The sequence below is a fragment of the Hyla sarda genome, chromosome 5 (assembly GCF_029499605.1).
Source record: "Hyla sarda isolate aHylSar1 chromosome 5, aHylSar1.hap1, whole genome shotgun sequence".
In the NCBI taxonomy this organism is placed as follows: domain Eukaryota; kingdom Metazoa; phylum Chordata; class Amphibia; order Anura; family Hylidae; genus Hyla; species Hyla sarda.
Window position 1 is genome coordinate 169,366,274 of NC_079193.1, and position 23,204 is coordinate 169,389,477.

Consider the following 23,204-nt stretch of genomic DNA (forward strand, 5'->3'; position numbering starts at 1 on the left):
TAAAAACTCATCAATTTTATGATGCCAACATAAAGTAGACATATTGTATATGTGAATCAATAGATAATTTATTTGGGATGTCTATTTTCCTTACAAACTTTCACATTTTTCATCAAATTTTTGAATTTTTCACCAAGAAATGAAGTATCAACAGAAATTTACCACTAACATAAAGTAGAATATGTCACGAAAAAACAATATCTTTCAACCCAATATCTTTTAACCCTTTCAATTTTGCAGCTAAAAATCCATATGATGGCTTAATTTTTGGCACCACCAATTCTACTTTGTATTCACATCAGTCATTTTACCCAACAATCTACTGCTAAACGGAGAAAAAAAAATTGTGCGACAAAATTGAAGAAAAAATTCAATTTTGTAACTTTCTCTTTATTCTGTAGGTCCATATGATTAAAATGATACCCTGCTTATATAGGTTTGATTTTGTCGTACTTCTGGAAAAAAATCATAACTACATGCAGGAAAGTTTATACGTTTAAAATTGTCATCTTCTGACCCCTATAACTTTTTTATTTTTCTGCCAATGGGGTGATATGATGGCTAATTTTTTGCCCCATGATCTGAAGTTTTTAGCGGTACCATTTATGTATTGATCGGACCTTGTGATCACTTTTTATTCATTTTTTTATTATATAAAAAGTGACCAAAAATACGCTATTTTGGACTTTGGAATTTTTTGCGCTTACGCCATTGACCTTGCGGTTTAATTAACAATATATTTTTATCATTTGGACATTTCCGCACACGGCGATACCACATATGTTCCTTTTTATTTACACAGTTGTTTTTTTTAATTGGGAAAAGGGGGGTGATTCAAACTTTTACTAGGGAAGGGGTTAAATGATCTTCACTTTTTTTTTTTTTCACTTTTTCTTGCAATGTTATAGCTCCCATAGGGGGCTATAACACTGCACACACTGATCTTTTACATTGATCAATGGTTTCTCATAGGAAACCATTGATCAATGATTCTGCCGCTTGACTGTTCATGCCTGGATCTCAGGCACTGAGCAGTCATTCGCCGATCGGACAGCATGGAGGAAGGTAGGGACCCTCCTGCTGTCTTTACAGCTGTTCGGGATGCCGTGGTTTCACCGCAGACATCCAAAACAGAACCCTGAGCTAACCGGCAGTGCTTTACTTTGACTTTAGACGCGGCGTTCAACTTTGAGCGCCGCGTCTAAAGGGTTAATAGTGCGCGGCACCTCGATCAATGCCACACGTTATTAGCCACAACGGCCGGGCCTGTCCCAACTCGTTATGACGCGTGGCCACGGTGTGGCCCCGCGTTATAGACAGGGAGCTGGCTGAGAGCGTATAGGTACACCCTCCGTCCCCAAGGAGTTAAAAGGGGTTAAATCAACTGGTGCCAGAAAGTTTAACTGATTTGTAAAGTGCTTCTATTAAAAATTCTTAATCCTTCCAGTACTTTTTAGGGTCTGTATACTACAGAGGAAATGGTTTTCTTTTTGGAACACAGTGCTCTCTGCTGACATGACCACAGTGCTCTCTGCTGACATCTCTGTCCATTTTAGGAACTGTCCAGAGCAGCATATGTTTGCTATGGGGATTTTCTCTTACTCTGGACAGTTCCTAAAATGGACAGAGATGTCAGCAGAGAGCACTGTGTTCATGATGTCAGCAGTAGTATTCAGCAGCTAATAAGTACTGGAAGGATTAAGATTTTTTTTTTAGAGAAGTCATTTACAAATCTGTTTAACTTTCTGGCAACAGTTGATTTAAAAAGAAAATAAAAGTTTTCCATGGGAGTACCCCTTTAAGGCGCTTTGCTGGAGATGTATAGCTAAAACTAAAAACTGGATTAGAATCCCCTGTATAATCAGAAAAGCCATTTTAACATGACGTACCGGTGCATTTTGCAAGAGTAGTCGTGTAGTGTCTGGTGACATCTAGTGGAAACATGGATCAGGATGGTGTATACCACCACTATATACAGTCGGGCAAAAAAGTATTTAGTCAGCCACCAACTGTTCAAGTTCTCCCACTTTAAAAGATGGGTCCTGTGAATGTTATCATAGGTATACCTCAACTATGAGAGACATGATGAGAAAAAAAAATCCATAAACTCACATTGTCTGATTTTTAAAGAATTTATTTGCAAATTATGGTGGAAAATAAGTATTTGGTCAATATCAAAAGTTTATCTCAATACTTTGTTATATACTCTTTGTTGGCAATGACAGAGTTCAAACGTTTTCTGTAAGTCTTCACAAGGTTTTCACACACTGTTGCTGGTATTTTGGCCCATTCCTCCATGCAGATCTCCTCTAGAGCAGTGATATTTTGGGGCTGTCGCTGGGCAACACGGACTTTCAACTCCCTCCAAAGGTTTTCTATGGGGCCACTCCAGGACCTTGAAATGCTTCTTACGAAACCACTCCTTCATTGCCCGGGCGGTGTGTTTGGGATTATTGTCATGCTGAAAGACCCAGTCAAGTTTCATCTTCAATGCCCTTGCTGATGGAAGTATGCATGATTTGAGTCCCTGGTGGCGTAGTATGTTACTTATGGTAGCCTTTGTTACTGTGGTCCCAGCTCTCTTCAGGTCATTCACTAGGTTCGCCCATGTGGTTCTGGGATTTTTGCTCACCGTTCTTGTGATCATTTTGACACCACAGAGTGAAATCTTGTGTGGAGCACCAGATCGAGGGAGATAATCGTTGGTCTTGTAGGTCTTCCATTTTCTAATAGCTCCCACAGTTGATTTCTTCACACCAAGCTTCTTGTCTATTGCAGATTCAGTCTTCCCAGCCTGGTGCAGGTCTACAATTATGTTTCTGGTGTCCTTCGACATCTCTTTGGTCTTGGCCATAGTGGAGTTTGAAGTGTGACTGTTTGAGGTTTTGAACAGGTGTTCAAACAGGTGCCATTAATACAGGTAACGAGTGGAGGACAGAGGAGACTCTTAAATCCTTAAAGGGGTACTCCACCCCTAGACATCTTATCCCCTATCAAAAGGTCCCGCTGCTTGGGACCCCCGCAATATAGCATGCAGCACCCACCTCCCATAGACTTGCATTGAGGGGACGGGGCGTGGTGTTACACGGGGGGTGGAGTCATGACGTCACGGAACTTCCGTTCCCGTGGTGGCGACCCAGACCCTCCAGCGCTTCCGAACCATCAGTAACATACTACGCCACCAGTGAATCAAATCATGCATACTTCCATCAGCAAAGGCATTGAAGATGAAACTTGACTGGGTCTTTCAGCATGACAATGATCCCAAACACACCGCCCGGGCAATGAAGGAGTGGCTTCGTAAGAAGCATTTCAAGGTCCTGGAGTGGCCCCATAGAAAACCTTTGGAGGGAGTTGAAAGTCTGTGTTGCCCAGCGACAGCCCCAAAATATCACTGCTCTAGAGGAGATCTGCATGGTGGAATGGGCCAAAATACCATGCCGACTTCCATGCCGACTCCTGTGCTAAAAATGATAAAGCCTGGCAGGACCAGGCTTTATCAATCGAACGCAGAGCACACATATCAGTGTGGTTTTATGGAGCCACATTGATCTGTATGAGGAATCAAATGATTCCTCCTAACAGTCCCCTGGGACCAAAAGTGTACAAAAAAAAAAGTAAAAAAAACACACATTAACCCCTTCCTTTAAATCAACCCCCTTTTCCCAAATTCCATATAAAAAATATATAAACATAATAAAAATAAACCTATGTGGTATCACTGCGTGCGTAGATTTTTAGGTAAAATGACTGATATCATTACAAAGTAGAACTGGTGGCGCAAAAAATAAGCCATCATATGGTTTTTTTAGGTGCAAAATTGAATGGGTTATGATTTTTAAAAGGTAAGGAGGAAAAAAGCAAAAGTGCAAAAACAGAAAAACACTTGGTCCTTAAAGGGGTACTTCACCCCTAGACATCTTATCCCCTATCCAATGGATAGGGGATAAGATGTCTGATCGCGGGGGTCCCGACGCTGGGGACCCCCGCAATATAGCATGCGGCACCCACCTCAGACTACCTCAGCAGTGGATCAACCATTTGACGGCGGTGATCTAAAGGGTTAATAGCCACCTGCGGCGATCGACACGTGTCGACTATTAATGCCGGTCCCCAGCTACAGGGATCAGCTGGGGGCCGCCTGGTATGATGTGGGCTCTGGTCGGGAGCCCGCGCCATACCTCGTTAACGGCACATGGACGAGTATAGACGTCCATGGTTGTTAACAGGTTAAAGAAGAAGTTACAGGTCTATGAGAACCAGAAATCTTGCTTGTTTGTAGGGGACCAAATACTTATTTTCCACCATAATTTGCAAATAAAGTCTTTAAAAATCAAACTATGTGATTTTATGGATTTTTTTTCGTATTATGTCTCTCATAGTTGAGGTATACCTATGATGACAATTACAGGCCTCTCTCATCTTTTTAATTGGGAGAACTTGCACAATTGGAGGCTGACTAAATACTTTCTTGCCCCATTGTAATTTGCATACAGTATTAGTTAAGACGAACATTTAAATACATTGTATTACTTTTCTCATACTGATCCCAAGTTACAAGCTGTATTTTAGTACAAGATAACATTTACAAAGCCACATGCTGCATATTTCTGAGCTGCAATTATATAGCACCAGACTTTTATCTAGTACCTTCCACTTTGGGAAGTATAGAATTTTATAATAATTGTTGTGCAATAATCTGATGCATGAAAATTTCTACTTCATATTGTCTTAATTTTAGTTTAAGCAGTGACTACTGATGTTGGCATCTGCATTCCTGGAACACATCCCAGCAGCATCTGAACATAACATAAGCTCTGGTGTATGAAAGTAGTGGGAATACTATGCAGGGAGGTACTAAGGGGTAGGATATGCATTAAAAGGTAAAATTATAAAAGTAGCTTGTATAGTGTCTTATGTATCATTTGTTAGCAATTTAAAATGGAGGCTAATGTATATTACTTTTGTGTTTCCTTTTTCAGAGGATGTTCTTGGCAAAGATGCTGGGGAATGTACAATATGTCTAGAAGACCTACAGCAAGGGGACACAATAGCAAGATTACCCTGTTTATGTATATACCACAAAGGGCAAGTATTCTACATTTTTGTTGTGTGTGTCTATTCTGTTTTTTTCCTCCTCCTTCTTTTCTTATGTTGTAATTTGGCTTGAAGGTGATCTCCAGCAAAACTTTTTCCCACTAATGTTCCCAGGCTGTGTGATAACATAAAAGCCTATACTTATGCCCTTTGCTCCCCCGCAACCTTGTTAAAACACTGCCTGGTCTACAGTGAGCTTGACTTTCCGAAGCTGCAGAGTCACATTCCTGCTAAGCCAGTCACTAGCTGAGGCTGGACAATTCTGCAGCCAGTGATTGGGTGAGTGGCAGTGTGATGTATTGTCTGCAACACCAGAAAGTGAAGTTCACCAGAGACAAGGCGAAGTGATGAGACTAGACTGTAAGGGAAGTAAGTACATGATGATTTCATGTTCTTACACAGCCTGGTAACATTAGTGGAAAAAAATGTTTTGCTGAAGAATTGAGAACACCTTTAAAGGAGTACTCCGGCGCGCACTTTTTTCATTTTATCCCGTCCGGGCTGCAAAATAAAAGAAAACACACTTTCTCTTACCTGCCAACGAGCCCCCGGAGCTCCGGTACAGGTGTTCGGTCCCCGGGCTGTATTCTTCTTACTTCCTGTTATCCCGGCACGTCACACGGAGCTTCAGCCTATCACTGGCCGAGGCGGGACATCGCTGCAGCCGGTGATAGGCTGAAGCTCCGTGTGACGTGCCGGGCTAACAGGAAGTAAGAAGAATACAGCCCGTGGACCGAAACACCTGTAACGGAGCTCCAGGGGGCTCGTTGGCAGGTAAGATAAAGTGGGTTTTCTTTTATTTTGCAAGGCACTATATGGGCAAGATTTATCAAGATGTGTGAGAGAATAAATGGAGTGATTTTCCCACAGCAACCAATCACAGCTCAGCTAACAAGCTCTGGTAAAGTGAAAGCTGAGCTGTGATTGGTTGCTGTGGGAAAATCCCTTTGCTTTTACTCTTACACAGTGTGATAAATCTGGGCCTAGGAGTCTATTCACATTAAGATATATCCATCATCATAATCCATCACCATAGTTAGAGATGAGCGAATTTACAGTGATTCGATTTGTCACAAACTTCTCGGCTTGGTGGTTGCTGGCTTTAGCCTGCATAAAAGAGTTCAGCTTTCAGGTGCTCCAGTGGGCTTGAGACTCTCTCCTAGGACTATATCCACCTTTTCCAGCCCACCAGAGCACTTGAAAGTTGAACTAATTTATGCAGGCTAAAGTCAGCAGCCGTTGAGCTGCGAGGTTCCTGACGAATCGAATCACTGTAACTTCGCTTATCGCTAATCATAGTGCCCTATATTTGTGTATTCTTACAGACATGGCAGTATGTTTAAGCCATGGTCAATGTACAATTGTTGGGTATAAATGTGTTCTATCTGCCCTATTTGTAGAGGATAATCTCAATAGGGACGGTTCTGAATTGAAACACATGAATGTCGTCTTGAGAGTGATAGCTACTTTTTTTTGTTTTGTTCCTTGACAGGTGTATAGATGAATGGTTTGAAGTAAATCGATCTTGTCCTGAGCACCCGTCAGACTAAACAGAGGTTATCGTATACGATAAGTAAGTAAATACTGTAAGAATGTCAAGTCTGACAGTATCCCTTTATTTTAGTCATTGTGTAAAGTAGGCAGGGTTATGTATTTATTATTATAAATAAAAGAAGGCTATGGAAAACACATCTTTTTATCAGACTTGGGTAAATCTTGGCCATTTCTTGGAGCCAACTCTATTTTTTAGGAGACGGCAACAATATGCTGTATGGCCAACTCTGCAATACAAAATAACAAGGGAAAAAGAAAACATTGAGCAACCAAGGATACAAGCCTGAGGATAGGTTTCCACTTGTTTTGCTTTTTTTTCCCTGCAAAAACGCCAATAAAAACACCTATTCTGACGCATGGTTTTTTTTTGTGGAAAAACGCTGTGGCCAGATGTTAGCTGCAAGTCAGTAGGGAACTGCAAACTGCCATATCCACTTGGCGTTTTTTAGTTTGGTGTTTTTTTAATCCTTTGGGAATTTTTCAGCAATTTTTGGCTACTTGGCAGTTTTTAAAAAACGACCTCTTGTTGAGACTTTGGCATTTTTTTAACCACATAGTGACCCATGGCGTTACCTGTATGCCCGTGGTAATTTCGGTCCCTGCCGCGCGGGGACCGGAGCGGGATGCCTGCTGAAATGATTCAGCAGGTATCCTGTTACAAGGCCTGGGGCCCCCACTTCCCCATCTTGGCAATCACCGCAAATCGATGATCAATTCAGATCAGCGAATTGCAGTGATTCCGGGCTGATCGGGTCTCTGGTGACCTGATAGCCCAGAAAATAGGGATGATGGGAGCTGTCAGAGACGGCTCCGACCATCCTGAAGGATAGGAGGGAGGTGGCGGGGGTGCCAGCTCCTCCTATCCCCTGTGATTGGCCGGTCAGGACTGACCAGCAAATCGCAGGGCAGGGATGAAAGTTCAAATCCCCCGCTCTGCCCACCCCTAGAAGTCCGGGCAGAGCAGGGGAAGATGGCAGCGGAGGCCGTTGATGCAGGGGGATCGGCAGCAGGTACTCGGGGACCGGCGAGTGGAGCTGGCAGCGAGGAGGACCGGCAGGCAAGTGGAGGCAGCGGCGGTGTCCAAGTCAGCAGTGAAGATCGCTGTAAAGTGATCTTCACTGCTGCTTCTAGGACTTTCAAAACTATCCTTTGGCTGTCTGGGCATGTTGGGAGTTGTAGTTTGGCAACATCTGGAGGGTCACAGTTTGGAGGCCAAATGTGGCTCCTTCTTTTCTGAGCATGTGCACCAGCAGATCACTTGATGTCCACACATGGAGTATTTCCATACTCAGAAGAAGTGGGGTTACAAATTTTTGGGGGCATTTTCTCCTATTTCCTCTTGTAAAAATTGTAAATTTTGGGAAAAAAAAATTCATTTACACATCCGACTTTAATGAAAAGTCGTCAAACACCTGTGGGGTGATAAGGCTCACTGTACCCCTTGTTACGTTCCTTGAGGGGTTTAGTTTCCAAAATAGTATGACGTGTTTTTTTTTTTTTTATTGTTCTAAATGTTACATGCCCTCCAAAATCTCACTCTCCAAAATCCCATTGTCGCTCCTTCCCTTTTGAGCCCTCTAGTGCACCCACAAAGCACTTTATGTTCACATATGAGGTATTTCCTTACTTGACACAAATTGGGTTACAAATTTTATGGGGATTTCTCTCCTTTTACCCCTTGTAAAAATTCAAAAACTGGGTCTACAAGAACATGCGACTGTAAAAAATGAAGATTTTGAATTTTCTATTTGCTGCTATTCTTGCGAAACACCTAAACACCACTTACTGAATGTCATTTTGAATACTTGTAGGGGTGCAGTTTTTATAATGGGGTCATTTATGGGATATTTCTAATATGAAGTCCCTTCAAATTCACTCCAAAACTGAACTGGTCCCTGAAAAATTACGATTTTGAAAATTTGTGAAGAATTGGAAAATTGCTGCTGAATTTTGAAGCCACCTGATGACTTCCAAAAGTAAAAATATGTCAACTTTAGGTTGCAAACATGAAATTATGCAAGTATCGACGGAAATTTACCACTAACACAAAGTAAAATATGTCACGAAAAACAATATCTGAATCAGAATGAAAAGTAAAAGCATTCCAGAGTTATAATGTTGACAGTGTTCAGATGTACAAAAAAAGCTTGGGTCCTTAAGGTTAAAATGGGCTGGGTCCTTAAGGGGTTAAGGAATATCTTGGTGTTTTCTTCCCATAGAAGTCTATTGGAGTGAAAAAATGCCAAGAAAAACGCAATGTGGGTTTTAACTTTGGCGTTTTTGTCAGCAGTTTTTATTCTTTTTTGGACTTAAGCAATCCAAAAAAGTGACGGATATACCTTTTTAAAATAAAATTTTGTAGGTTATTATAAAAAAAAATAATAATAATAAAAAAGATACAGTAGTGATGAGAAAATTGTATTCATAACTAAATTTTTTATAAATTTTTAAACAGGGATCAATTTATGTGGGCGGGCAGGGAACTAAAAATGTAGCCGACAATAATAAAAATTTAGAAAGCTGCCATTTAAAAATAATATATTTATTATAATAAATTTTGTTAAACTTTTTATTAATAATGTGTTTTAATAATATGTTGAATAAAGTGTGTGTTTTTTCACTTTTCTTTTTATTTATTTTTTAGTTAGTACTACTACTCCCAGCATGGAACACGCTGTCCCATTATGGGAGTAGTAGTACATGTACTAATTGACAGATCGCCCCGGTTGTCACTTCTATGCTGCTTCTATGGCCCCTGCACTGCTGTTTATATACACCTATTCATATTTCCCGCAGAGAGCTGTGATTGGTCAGATGGTTCCAGCCAATTACAGCTCTCTGCAGGAAATATGAATAGGTGTATATATGCGTCAGTGCAGGGGACCATAGAAGAGTGGCCACCGGCATCTATACATTATACAGGACAATCGCATCTGTGTCAGAAGTGACACCCACTGTGATCTTTTCTTAACTGCAGGTACTACTGCTCCCAACATGGAGCACACTCAGCTCCATGCTGGGAGCTGTAGTACATGCATTAATAGACATCACAGCGAGTGATCGCCGCAAAGCGCCGGTGAATTCATACCAGCGATCTGCGGCGTTTCTGGGTCATATGGGTCTCCGGTGACCCGGAAAATAAGGGGATCGGGGTTGTCCAAGACACCCACGATCCCCCTGAAGGGATAGGAGTGAGGTGGCAGGGTGCCATCCCCCCTATCCCTGCTATTGGTTGATCAGAAGCGATGACCAATAGCAGATTGGGGGGGGGGGGGTTAACTTTCGGTTTCCCCGTTCTGCCCACCTACAGTAGGCCGTGCAAAACTGGGAAACCGACGAGGACCGGCGCCGAAGTCCACTCACCCATCAGTGGCGGTGATCGGCAGCAGAAGAGGACGGCGATGTGGCTCCCTGGATCCTACAGAAGCCAGTGAGTTGCCTAGCAACATCTGGAGGGCTACAGTTTGAGACCACTATACGGTGGTCTCTAAACTGTAGCCCTCCAGATCTTGCAAAACAACAACTCCTAGCATGCCCACACAGCAGTTTGCTGACTGGGTATGATGGGATTTGTAGTTTTGCAACATCTGAAGGGCCACAGTTTGGAGATCACTGTGCAGTGGTCTCTAAACTGTAGCCCTCCAGATCTTTCAAAACTACAACTCCTAGCATGCCCACGCAACAGTTTGCTGACTGGGTATGCTGGGATTTGTAGTTTTGCAACATCTGAAGGGCCACAGTTTGGAGATCACTGTGCAGTGGTCTCTAAACTGTAGCCCTCCAGATGTTGCAAAACTGCAAATCCCAGCATGCCCAAACAGCTGTTTCGGCATGCGGGGAGTTGTAGTTGCTTACCTCCAGCTGTTGCATAACTACATCTCCCAGCATGCCCTTTGGCGATCAGTACATGCTGGGAGTTGTAGTTTTGCAACAGCTGGAAGCACACTGGTTGGAACATACTGAGTTAACAGAACCTAACTGAAGGTCTTCCAACCAGTGTGCCTCCAGCTGTTGTAAAAGTACAACTCCCAGCATGTACGGTCTGTCAGTACATGCTGGGAGTTGTAGTTTTGAAACAGCTGGAGGTTTGCCCCCCCCCCCATGTGAATGTATTCACCCGGGCGAGTTTACAGTAAGTTTCCAGCTTCAAGTATGAGCTGCGGCAAATTTTTCGCCGCAGTGCAAACTCCTAGCAGGAAACTCACTAATAACCCGCCAGTGCGAATGTACCCTAAAAACACTACAGTACACTACACTAACACATAATAAAGGGTAAAGCACTACATATACACCCCCTTACTCTGCCCCCCCCCCCCCCCCCAATAAAAATGAAAAACATATTGTATGGCAGTGTTTCCAAAACAGAGCCTCCAGCTGTTGCAAAACAACTCCCAGCATTTCCGGACAGCCATTAGCAACAGCTGGAGGCACCCTGTTTGTAGAATACCCCTATGTCCACCCCTATGCAATCCCTAATTTAGTCCTCAAATGTGCATGGTGCTCTCTCACTTCGGGGCCTTGTCGTATTTCAAGGAAACAGTTTAGGGCCACATATGGGGTATTTACGTACTCGGGAGAAATTGCATTGCAAATTTTGGGGGGCCTTTTCTCCTTTTACCCCTTATGAAAAGGAAAAGTTTGGGGCTACACCAGCCTGTTAGTGTAAAAAAAAAAAATAATAAAAAAATAATAAATGTTTACACTAATATGCTGGTGTTGCCCCATACCTTTTATTTTCACAAGCAGTAAAAGGAAAAAAGGACCCCCAAAATTTGTAATGCAATTTCTCCTGAGTACGGAAATACCCCATATGTGGGCGTAAAATGCTCTGTGGGCGAACTACAATGCTCAGAAGAGAAGGAGCGCCATTGGGCTTTTGAAGAGACAATTTGTCTGGAATTGAAGGCCACGTGTGTTTACAAAGCCCCCATGGTGCCAGAACAATGGACCCCCTCACATGTGACCCCATTTTGGAAACTACACCCGAAATGTAATAAGGGGTACAGTGAGCATTTACGCCCCACAGGTGTCTGACTGATTTTCGGAACGGTGGTCCGTGAAAATGAAAAATTTAATTTTTACATTAAAGATCTGTTAAACGCCTGTGGGGTGTAAATGCTCACTGCAACTCTTATTACATTCTGTGAGGGGTGTAGTTTCCAAAATGGGGTCACATGTGGGGAGGTCCACTGTTCTGGCACCACGGTGGGCTTTGTAACCGCACATGGCCCCTGACTTCCATTCCAAACAAATTCTCTTTCCAAAAGCCCAATGGCGCTCTTCCTCTTCTGAGCATTGTAGTGCGCCAGCAGAGCACTTTACATGCACATATGGGGTATTTCCATACTCAGAAGAAATGGGGTTAAAAATTTTGGGGGTCATTTTCTCCTATTACCCCTTGTAAAAATGTAAAATTTGGGGGAAAAAATGCATTTTAGTGACGATTATAATTTTTTTCATTTACACATTTAACTTTAACAAAAAGTCGTCAAACACCTGTGAGGTGTTAAGGCTCATTGTACCCCTTGTTACATTCCTTGAGTGGTGTAGTTTCCAAAATAGTATGCCATGTGTTTTTTTTTTTTTTTTTTTTTTTATTTACTGTTTTGGCACCATAGGGGCTTCCTAAATGTGACATGCACCCCCAAAAAACATTTCAGAAAAACTCACTCTCCAAAATCTCACTGTCGCTCCTTCCCTTCTAAGCCCTCTAGTGCACCCACAGAGCACTTGACATACACATATGAGATATTTCCTTACTCGAGAGAAATTGGGTTACAAATTTTAGGAATATTTCTCTCCTTTTACCCCTTGTAAAAATTCAAAAACTGGGTCTACAAGAACATGCCAGTGTAAAAAATTAAGATTTTGAATTTTCTCCTTCAATTTGCTGCTATTCCTGTGAAACACCTAAAGGGTTGACAAACTTTTTGAATGTAATTTTGAATACTTTGAGGGGTGCAGTCATTTATGGGGTATTTCTAATAAGAGGGCCCTTCAAATCCAATTCAAAACTGAACTGGTCCCTGAAAATTTTTGATTTTGAACATTTTGTGAAAATTTGGAAAATGACTGCTATATTTTGAAGCCCTCTGATGTCTTCCAAATTTAAAAACATGTCAACTTTATGATGCACACATAAAGTAGACATATTGTATATGTGAATCAATGTATAATTTATTTGGAATATCCATTTTCCTTATAAGCAGAGAGTTTCAAAGTTACAAAAATGCAAACTTTTCAATTTTTTCATCACATTTTGGAATTTTTCACCGAGAAATTATGCAAGTATCGACAACATTTTTCCACTAACATAAAGTAGAATATGTCAAGAAAATAACAATCTCGCAAAATTTTCACTAAAATGTTGGTTTTTACCCAAATTTTACATTTTTACAAGGGGTAATAGGAAAAATTGCCACCAAAATTTGTTACCCTATTTCTTCTGAGTATGGAAATAACCCATGTGTGGACATCAAGTGCTCTGCTGGCGAACTACAATGCTCAGAAGAGAAGGAGCGCCATTGAGCTTTTGGAGAGTGAATTTGTTTGGAATGGAAGTCAGGGACCATGTGCATTTACAAAGTCCCCCATGGTGCCAGAACAGTGGACCCCCCACATGTAACCCCATTTTGGAAACTACCCCCCTCATGAATTGTAATAAGGGGTACAGTGAGCATTTACACCCCACTGACGTTTGACAGATCTTTAGAACAGTGAGCTGTGCAGATGAAAAATTTAATTTTTCATTTTCAAGGACCACTGTTCCAAAAATCTGTCAGACACCTGTGGGGCATAAATGCTCACTGTACCCCTTATTACATTACGTGAGGGGTGTAGTTTCCAAAATGGGGTCACATGTGGGGCGGGTCCATTGTTCTGGCACTATGGGGGCTTTGTAAACACACGTGGCCTTCAATTCCAGACAAATTTTCTCTTCAAAAGCCCAATGTCGCTCCTTCTTTGGAGCATTGTAGTTCGCCCACAGAGCACTTTACATCCACATATGGGGTAAGTTCTTAAAATGGGGTTACAAATTTTGAGGGGCTTTTTTCCTATTTTCCCTTGTGAAAATGAAAAATTTAGGGTAACACCAGCATTTTGGTGAAATTTTTTTTTTTCCATTTTCCCATCCAACTTTAACGAAAATTCGTCAAACACCTGTGGGATGTTAAGGCTCACTATACCCCTTCTTACATTCCATGAGGGGTGTAGTTTCTAAAATGGGGTCACATGTGGGTATTTATGTTTTTCGCGTTTATGTCAGAACTGCTGTAAAATCAGCCACCCCTGTGCAAATCACCAATTTAGGCCTCAAATGTACATAGTGCACTCTCACTCCTGAGCCTTGTTGTGCGCCTTTTACCGCTTGTGAAAATAAAAAGTATGGGGCAATACCAGCATTTTAGTGTAAAAATCTTTATTTTTCTACACTAACAGGCTGGTGTAGCCCACAACTTTTCCATTTCATAAGGGGTAAAGGGAGAAAAAGCCCCCCAAAATTTGTAGTGCAATTTCTCACGAGTACGGAAATACCCCATATGTGGCCCTAAACTGTTTCCTTGAAATACGACAGGGCTCCAAAGTGAGAGAGCGCCATGCGCATTTGAGGACTAAATTAGGGATTGCATAGGGGTGGACATAGGGGTATTCTATGCCAGTGATTCCCAAACAGGGTGCCTCCAGCTGTTGCTAAACTCCCAGCGTGCCTGGACAGTTAGTTGCTCTCCAGAAATGCTGGGAGTTGTTGTTTTGCAACAGCTGAAGGCTCCGTTTTGGAAACACTGCCGTACGATAAGTTTTTCATTTTTATTGGGGGGGGGAACAGTGTAAGGGGGAGTATATACCCTTAATTATGAGTTAGTGTAGTGTAGTGTTTTTAGGGTACATTCGCACTGGTGGGTTACGGTGAGTTTCCCGTTAGGAGTTTGCGCTGCAGCGAAAAATTTGCCGCAGCTCAAACTTGAAGCAGGAAACTCACTGTAAAGCTGCCCGTGTGAATGTACCCTGTACATTCACGTGGGGGGGGGGGGGGGGGGGGGGAACAAACCTCCAGCTGTTTCAAAACTACAACTCCCAGCATGTACTGACAGACCGTGCATGCTGGGAGTTGTACTTTTGCAACAGCTGGAGGCACACTGGTTGGAAAACCTTCAGTTAGGTTCTGTTACCTAACTCAGTATTTTCCAACCAGTGTGCCTTCAGCTGTTGCAAAACTACAACTCCCAGCATGTACTGATCGCCGAAGGGCATGCTGGGCGGTGTAGTTATGCAACAGCTGTATGTAGGCAACTACAACTCCCAGCATGGGGAGACAGCTGTTTGCTGTTTGGGCATGCTGGGATTTGCAGTTTTGCAACATCTGGAGAGCTACAGTTTAGAGACCACTGCACAGTGATCTCCAAACTGTGGCCCTCCAGGTGTTGCAAAACTACAAATCCCAGTATGCCCAGACAGAAAACAGCTGTGTGGGCATGCTAGGAGTTTTAGTTTTGCAAGATCTGGAGGGCTACAGTTTAGAGACCACTGTATAGTGGTCTCAAACTGTAGCCCTCCAGATGTTGCTAGGCAACTCACCGGCTTCCGTAGGATCCAGGGAGCTGCATCGCCGTCCTCTGCAGCCGCCGATCTCCACCGTCGATAGTCTCCTCCGCCGCCACCGATGGGTAAGTGGAACTCTGGCGCCGGTCCCCGTTAGTTTCCCCGTTCTGCCCCGCCTATTGTGGGTGGGCAGAACGGGGGAAACTGAAAGTTAACCACCCCACCCCCGATCTGCTATTGGTTGTCACTTCTATACGACCAATAGAAGGGATAGGAGGGGTGGCACCCCTGCCACCTCACTTCTATCCCTTCAGGGGGATCGTGGGTGTCTTTGACAACCCCGATCTCCCTTATTTTCCGGGTCACCATAGACCCCTATCACCTGGAATTGCGCAAATCGTCGGTGTGAATTCACTGGCGATTTGTGGCAATCTGATGACCCCCCTGGGCATCTGCGTGGGCTGCCTGCTTATCGATATCAGCAGTCACCCCAGTCCCCGCCTGGCAATCGGCGGGGATGGAAATTCCAACGGACGTACATGTACGTCATGGGTCCTTAACTACCAGGGTCCCATGATGTACCGGTACGACATGGGTCCTTAACAGGTGCAATCGTCCTTCATCCCTGAGATGCGGAGCAGCTTTTTCCTGCGCTTCGCATCTCTGCTCTGTACTCCGGCCAGCCAGTTATGTGAATATAAATACACATAATTGATTCATATTTCCCGCTGAGAGCGGTGATTGGCTGCAACCATCTGGCCAATCGCCTTTCTGGGCGGAAAATATGAATGAGTGAGATGAATTTCTAATTACATCACTGGCCGGCCGGAGTACAGAGCAGAGATGTGAGGTCTGTATAGAGCCGTTCCGCATCTCTGCAATAGATGGGACGATTGCATCGGGTGTCAGGAGTGACACCCGAGGCGATCTGTCTATTAGTACAGGAACTACTACTCCCATCATGGAACAGTGTGTTCCATGCTGGGAGTAATAGTACTACCTAAAAAAGGTTAAAATAAAAAAAATAAAAAGGAAAAGAGTTACACACACACTTTATTTAACACATTATTAAAATACATTACTAATAAAAAATTTTACTAAATTAATTATAAAAAATATAATATTTTTACATTTAAATGGCCCCTTTCTATATTTTTATTGTCGGTTACATTTGTAGGTCCCTCTGTTAAGTACATCTTTTTCCATCCCTACTGCATCATCCTTTTATTTATTTATTTTTTATTATGTTTTTTGTGCCCAACAAATTTAGAAAAAAACACCAAAGGGGCCAAAAATGCAATTTTCACTCAAAGGTAAAAATGCCAGAAAAACTGCCAAAACGTAGGAAAAAGCTGTGGCAGCTTTTCTGGCATTTTTGCTGGCTTTTTTTAGGTGTAAAAAAAAAAAAAAATAAATAAAAAGTTGAAACCTAGCCTTAGGCTGATGTTGCACAGGGCATGGTGTGTTTTTTTTTTTTTTTTTTGTAAACTGCTTCCGTTTGTAAACAAATGGCAGAAGTTGTTTCAAAGGGAATGAGAAATATAAAGGATAGGCGTATACTTCCTGTGGATCTATTTGTGGCCTTGGCTCAAAAATTGTATTAAAAAAAAAACTGTTGTGTTTGTGACACTAGCCTAACAGGTCCCTTCAGGCTTTTGCCATACCCCTTGGATGTCACACCTCTGCCAACCTTTCCCCTATAGTGGTAGACATTGTGTCCTTAACTCTCCACATTTTGTCAGGCCAGATTACAATTTTCCCCAGTAGGCACAGCCTCTTCACAGCACAATACTCACATCTGAGCCCTCCTTTTTCCCTTTTGGACTACCCTACTTTTCCAGGAGTCAAAGCTAACAATGTATTTCAGGCTCCAGGAGTAACAGTAAGGACTCTCCTACATTCCCAGAAGTGTCACACATCCCTGTAGTCCTATGACAGGTGCTGTGTGCTCTCTCTTCTCTATGACCAGTTCTCCAGAGAGAAATGGAGTTTGATGCTCTCAGTGACAGGAAGATTGGTAACTGGAGGCTATATCCTGAGGAACACCACAGTCTATAGAATGGAAAATAAAAACACTGCCTAATTCATGCTTAGTGGGTTAGAAACATTTAGGCTATTACTGTAGACACAATTTTAGTGCAGTTGTTAAACAATAAATAAAATGCATTTCTTAATCTTTATTGTACATTATCCCTTCTGTTAAGTGGCAGTTTAAGTGAATGTAGAAACACTACTCAATAATGTCTGGTTAATAATTAGATGGCTCAACAATGAATTAAAATAAGGGGAAAAATGGATTATGAAGATCATGTCACTTAGTCATGTATTATTACTTATTTCATTTTTAAGAAGCTAAATTTGTTAAAGGTGTTACTGTCATTAGTTGTAAATCTTCAAAAATACTCAATCAAGTGTTGTAATATGCTCTAAAACAATTCTGCACCTTAATATGCATAAATAAATACCTTATTTTCTGCTCTATCCACTCTTCCTGCAGTTGTGCTGGACGCTGGGGACCCTCCTTTATGAGCATGACAACTTGCTCCTTTCTTTCCCTTTTCACATGGCCAGCACTGGAGTGTTCTATGCCCTACGTATAGGGTGCAAGTCCACAAGAAATCTATTCATTTTGTGCCCATAGCGAAACATATAAGTATGCATGTAAAGTAATTGATGTAGTACTTTAATTTCACAGGCACACTGACCATCAATAAATACACTGTCAGAATAATACAATACAGGAATATGGGTGCACTACTGTGGTAGATGTATACAATGACATTGGCTATCCCTCAACACTGATGTTAAAATTGAGAGATTCACCAGTGTTTCCTTATATTAACCCCTTCCCGCTATTGGACGTATGCATACGTCCAGGCAAATTACACGTTCGCGCAAATGGACGTATGCATACGTCCAAGCGATCTCCTGCTCTGCCGCGGGCAGCGCAGGAGATCGCGGGTGGGACTCAGCTGTCAATCACAGCCGGAGTCCCACCGCAGCTGCTGGGGCCGCGATCGCGCCGGTCCCGGCAGCATTAACCCCATAGATGCCGTGATCAGTTCTGATCACGGCATCTACGGTGTTTGCAGGGGGAGCGCTCTCCCCCTGCCCATCAATCGCGGCGCCGCGATAAAATAAGGGGGATCGGGGGTGTCCAAGACACCCTCGATCCTCCTTGAAGAGATAGGAGTGAGGTGGCAGGGTTGCCACCCCTCCTATCCCTGCTATTGATCGGCGGAGCGGCCGACCAATAGCAGACTGGGGGCGGGGGGGTTAAAGTTCGGTTCCCCCCGCTATGCCCGCCCATCGGTGTCCGGGCACAGCGGGGGGAACCGTGCAATAGCGGCGGCGGCAGCGGCGGTCACTTACCCGGCGGCGGCGGCTGTGATTACGGCGGTGGTGGAGGTAAGTATGACGCCGCGTGTGCAGAGTCTGTTGCCTAGCAACATCTGCAGGGCGACAGTTTAGAGAATGGTCTCTAAACTGTCGCCCTCCAGATGTTGCAAAACTACAACTCCCACCATGCCTTCACAGCTGTTTGCTGTGTTGGCATGCTGGGAGTTGTAGTTTTGCAAGATTTAGAGGGGTTCAGGCTGGAGATCACTGACAGTGGTCTCTAAACTGTAGCCCTCCAGATATTACAAAACTACAACTCCCAGCATGCCCAGACAGCAGTTTGCTGTCTTAGCATGCTGAGATTTGTAGTTTTGCAACATCTGGAAGGCCACAGTTTAGAGACCACTGTCAGTGATCTCCAGCCTGAACCCCTCTAAATCTTGCAAAACTACAACTCCCAGCATTCAGGAACAGCAAATGGCTGTCTTGGCATGCTGGGAGTTGTACTTGCGTGCCTCCAGCTGTTGCATAACTACATCTCCCAGCATTCCCTTTGGCAATCAGTACATGCTGAGAGTTGAAGTTCTGCAACAGCTGGAGGCACACTGGTTGGGAAATACCGAGTTAGGTAATAGGTTCTATTACCTAACTCAGTATTTTCCAACCAGTGTGCCTCCAGCTGTTGCAAAACTACAACTCCCAGCATGCACGTTCTGTCAGTGCATGCTGGGAGTTGTAGTCCCCCCCCCCCCCCCCCCCTCCCATGTGAATGTACAGGTTACATTCACACTGGCGACGGATTACAGTGAGTTCCCTGCTTCAAGTTTGAGCTGCAGCCGCAGCTCAAACTCCTAGCGGGAGACTCAGTGTAATCCGTCGTCAGTGTGAATGTAACCTAAAAACACTACACTAACATAAAATAAAGAGTAAAACACTACATATACACACGTACACTGCCCCCCCCACCACCACCCCTTCCCCCCCAATAAAAATGAAAAACGTACCCTACAGCAGTGTTTCCAAAACGGAGCCTCCAGCTGTTGCAAAACAAAAACTCCCAGCATTTCCGGACAGCCATTGACTGTCCAAGCATGCTGGGAGTTTAGCAACAGCTGGAGGCACCCTGTTTGAGAATCACTGGTGTAAAATACCCCTATGTCCACCCCTATGCAAATCCCTAATTTAGGCCTCAAATGCGCATGGCGCTCTCTCACTTCGGAGCCCTGGCGTATTTCAAGGCAACAGTTTAGGGCCACATATGGGGTATTTCCGTACTCGGGAGAAATTGCCTAACAAATTTTGGGGGGCTTTTTCTCCTTTTACCCCTTATGAAAAGGTAAAGTTGGGGTCTACACCAGCATGTTAGTGTACAAAAATGTTTTTTTTTTTACACTAACATACTGGTGTTGCCCCATACTTTAAAATTTCACAAGCGGTAAAAGAAAAAAAGCCTCCAAAATTTGTAACGCAATTTCTCCTGAGGACGGAGATACCCCATATGTGGGCGCAAAGTGTTCTGGGGACGCACAACAAGGCCCAGAAGGGAGAGTGCACCATGTAAATTTGAGGTCTAAATTGGTGATTTGCACAGGGGTGGCTGATTTTACAGCGGTTCTGACATAAGTGCAAAACAATAAATACCCACATGTGACCCCATTTCGGAAACTACACCCCTCACGCAATGTAATAAGGGGTACAGTGAGCATTTACACCCCACAGGTGTCTGACAGATCTTTGAAACAGGGGTCTGTGAAAATGAAAAATAAAATTTTTAATTTGCACAGCCCACTGTTCCAAAGATCCGTCAAATGCCAGTGGGGTTTAAATTCTCCCTGCACCCCTTATTACCTTCCGTGAGGGGTGTAGTTTTAAAAATGGGGTCACATGTGGGGGGGTCCACTGTTCTGGCACCACGGGGGGGCTTTGGAAATGCACATGGCCAAATTCTCTCTCCAAAAGCTCAATGATGCTCCTTCTCTTCTGAGCATTGTAGTTCGCCCCCAGTGCACTTCACGTCCACTTATTGGGTATTTCCATACTCAGAAGAGATGGGGTTACAAATTTTGGGGGGTATTTTCTGCTATTATCCCTTGTAAAAATGTAAAATTTGGGGGAAAACAAGCATTTTAGTGTAAAAATTTTTTTTTTTTTTTTACATATGCAAAAGTCGTGAAACACCTGTGGGGTATTAAGGTTCACTTTACCCCTTGTTACGTTCCCCAAGGGGTCTAGTTTCCAAAATGGTATGCCATGTGGGTTTTTTTTTTCTGTCCTGGCACCATAGGTGCTTCCTAAATGCGGCATGCCCCCAGAGCAAATTTTGCTTCCAAAAAGCCAAATGTGACTCCTTCTCTTCTGAGACCTGTAGTGCGCCAGCAGAGCACTTTTCATCCCCATATTGGGTGTTTTCTGAATCGGGAGAAATTGGGCTTCAAATTTTGGGGGGTATTTTCTGCTATTACCTTTTTTAAAAATGTAAATTTTTTGCTAAACCAAGCATTTTTGGTAAAAAAAAAATTTTTTTTTTTACATATGCAAAAGTCGTGAAACACCTGTGGGGTATTAAGGTTCACTTTATCCCTTGTTACGTTCCTCAAGGAGTCTAGTTTCCAAAATGGTATGCCATGTCGTTTTTTTTTGCTGTCCTGGCACCATAGGGGCTTCCTAAATGCGACATGCCCCCCGAGCAAAATTTGCTCTCAACAAGCCAAATATGACTCCTTCTCTTCTGAGCATTGTAGTTCGCCCGTAATGCACTTCAGGTCAACTTATGGGGTACCTCCATACTCAGAAGAGATGGGGTTACAGATTTTGGGGGGTATTTTCTGCTATTAACCCTTGCAAAAATGTGAAATTTGGGGGGAAACACACATTTTAGTGAAAATTTTCTTTTTTTTTTTTTACATATGCAAAAGTCATGAAACACCTGTGGGGTATTAAGGCTCACTTAATTCCTTGTTACGTTCCTCAAGGGGTCTAGTTTCCAAAATGGTATGCCATGTTTTTTTTTTTTGCTGTTTTGGCACCATAGGGGCTTCCTAAATGCAACATGCCCCCAAAAAACCATTTCAGAAAAACGTACTCTCCAAAATCCCCTTGTCGCTCCTTCGCTTCTGAGCCCTCTACTGCGCCCGCCGAACAATTTACATAGACATATGAGGTATGTGCTTACTCGAGAGAAATTGGGCTACAAATTCAAGTATAAATTTTATCCTTTTACCCCTTGTAAAAATTGAAAAATTGGGTCTACAAGAACATGCAAGTGTAAAAAATGAAGATTTTGAATTTTCTCCTTCACTTTGCTGCTTTTCCTGTGAAACACCTAAAGGGTTAAAACGCTTACTGAATGTCATTTTGAATACTTTGGGGGGTGTAGTTTTTATAATGGGGTCTTTTATGGGGTATTTCTAATATGAAGACCCTTCAAATCCACTTCAAACCTGAACTGGTCCATGAAAAATAGCGAGTTTGAAAATTTTGTGAAAAATTGTAAAATTGCTGCTGAACTTTGAAGCCCTCTGGTGTCTTCCAAAAGTAAAAACTCATACATTTTATGATGAAAATATAAAGTAGACATATTGTATATGTGAATCCAAAAAAAATAATATTTGGAATATCCATTTTCCTTACAAGCAGAGAGCTTCAAAGTTAGAAAAATGCAAAATTTTCAATTTTTTCATCAAATTTGGGGATTTTTCACCAAGAAAGGATGCAAGTTACCACAAAAATTTACCACTATGTTAAAGTAGAATATGTCACGAAAAAACATTCTCGGAATCAGATTGATAAGTAAAAGCATCCCAGAGTTATTAATGTTTAAAGTGACAGTGGTCAGATGTGCAAAAAAGGGCTGCGTCCTAGAGGTGAAAATGGGCTGTGTCCTTAAGGGGTTAAGGACACACCAGAGCCCGCACACCTATGCAAAACAGGGGCCAGTGGGCAATTACGGCAGCATTCGGTCGACTCACAGCCTCCTCCCAGATACCCTCCAGCGTGACTGAGCACACATGCAATGGGAGGAGGGAGGCAAGCTGCAAGCCCCACCTGAGTTGGCTAATATGGGTGCCTGGCCTCACAGGTGCTACCTTAATGCTGCCTGGAAGATATTCAAGGCGCAATATTCAACATCAATACACTGTCCTCTGTAAATGCCGCAGAGGTCTGGTCCCTGTCTCCCTCTCACATGGTTCATCTGCCACTGAATTCAGTAAGGCTAAGAATGAGTAGAACAGAGAGAGAACCCCACCTGCCCTGCCAGCAAATCCATCTATGTTTGCTGCTGTTAAGACAGATGAGACTAGACCAGAGTCTCATAGTAAAATGAAAAAGACAGACACTCCTAGTTGCCGTGTTTTTTTTTTTTTTTTTTTTGTTTGTTTTTTTTTCCCCATTGTTTAAAAAAAAAAAATCAACAAAGTGTATTAAGAAAATGCTTATTTTTTTAAAAGAAAATATCAAATAAAAAATACTTTTTTCTATCGACAGTAACTCTTTAAAGTAAACACACTCTGTCAAAATTAAAGGGGTACTCCGGTGCTTACACATCTTTTCCCCTGCCCAAAGGATAGGGGATAAGATGCCTGATCGCGGGAGTCCCGCCGCTGGGGACCCCCGTGATCATGCACGCGGCACCCCGTTTGTAATCAGTCCCCAGAGTGTGTTCGCTCCGGGTC

General features: G+C 42.9%; 1 protein-coding gene across 2 annotated transcripts in view; it reads left to right on the top strand.

Moving 5' to 3' along the window:
• ZNRF2 (zinc and ring finger 2) overlaps nucleotides 1-23,204 on the top strand; it is a 163,117-nt gene that overhangs the window by 138,087 nt on the left and 1,826 nt on the right. For both annotated transcript variants that reach the window (XM_056520697.1, XM_056520696.1), the window contains exons 3-4: nucleotides 4,983-5,088; nucleotides 6,590-6,670. In XM_056520697.1, coding sequence (XP_056376672.1) covers nucleotides 4,983-5,088; nucleotides 6,590-6,647 — 164 coding nt within the window. In that variant the 3' untranslated portion in view covers nucleotides 6,648-6,670. The remainder of the gene's footprint in view (nucleotides 1-4,982; nucleotides 5,089-6,589; nucleotides 6,671-23,204) is intronic.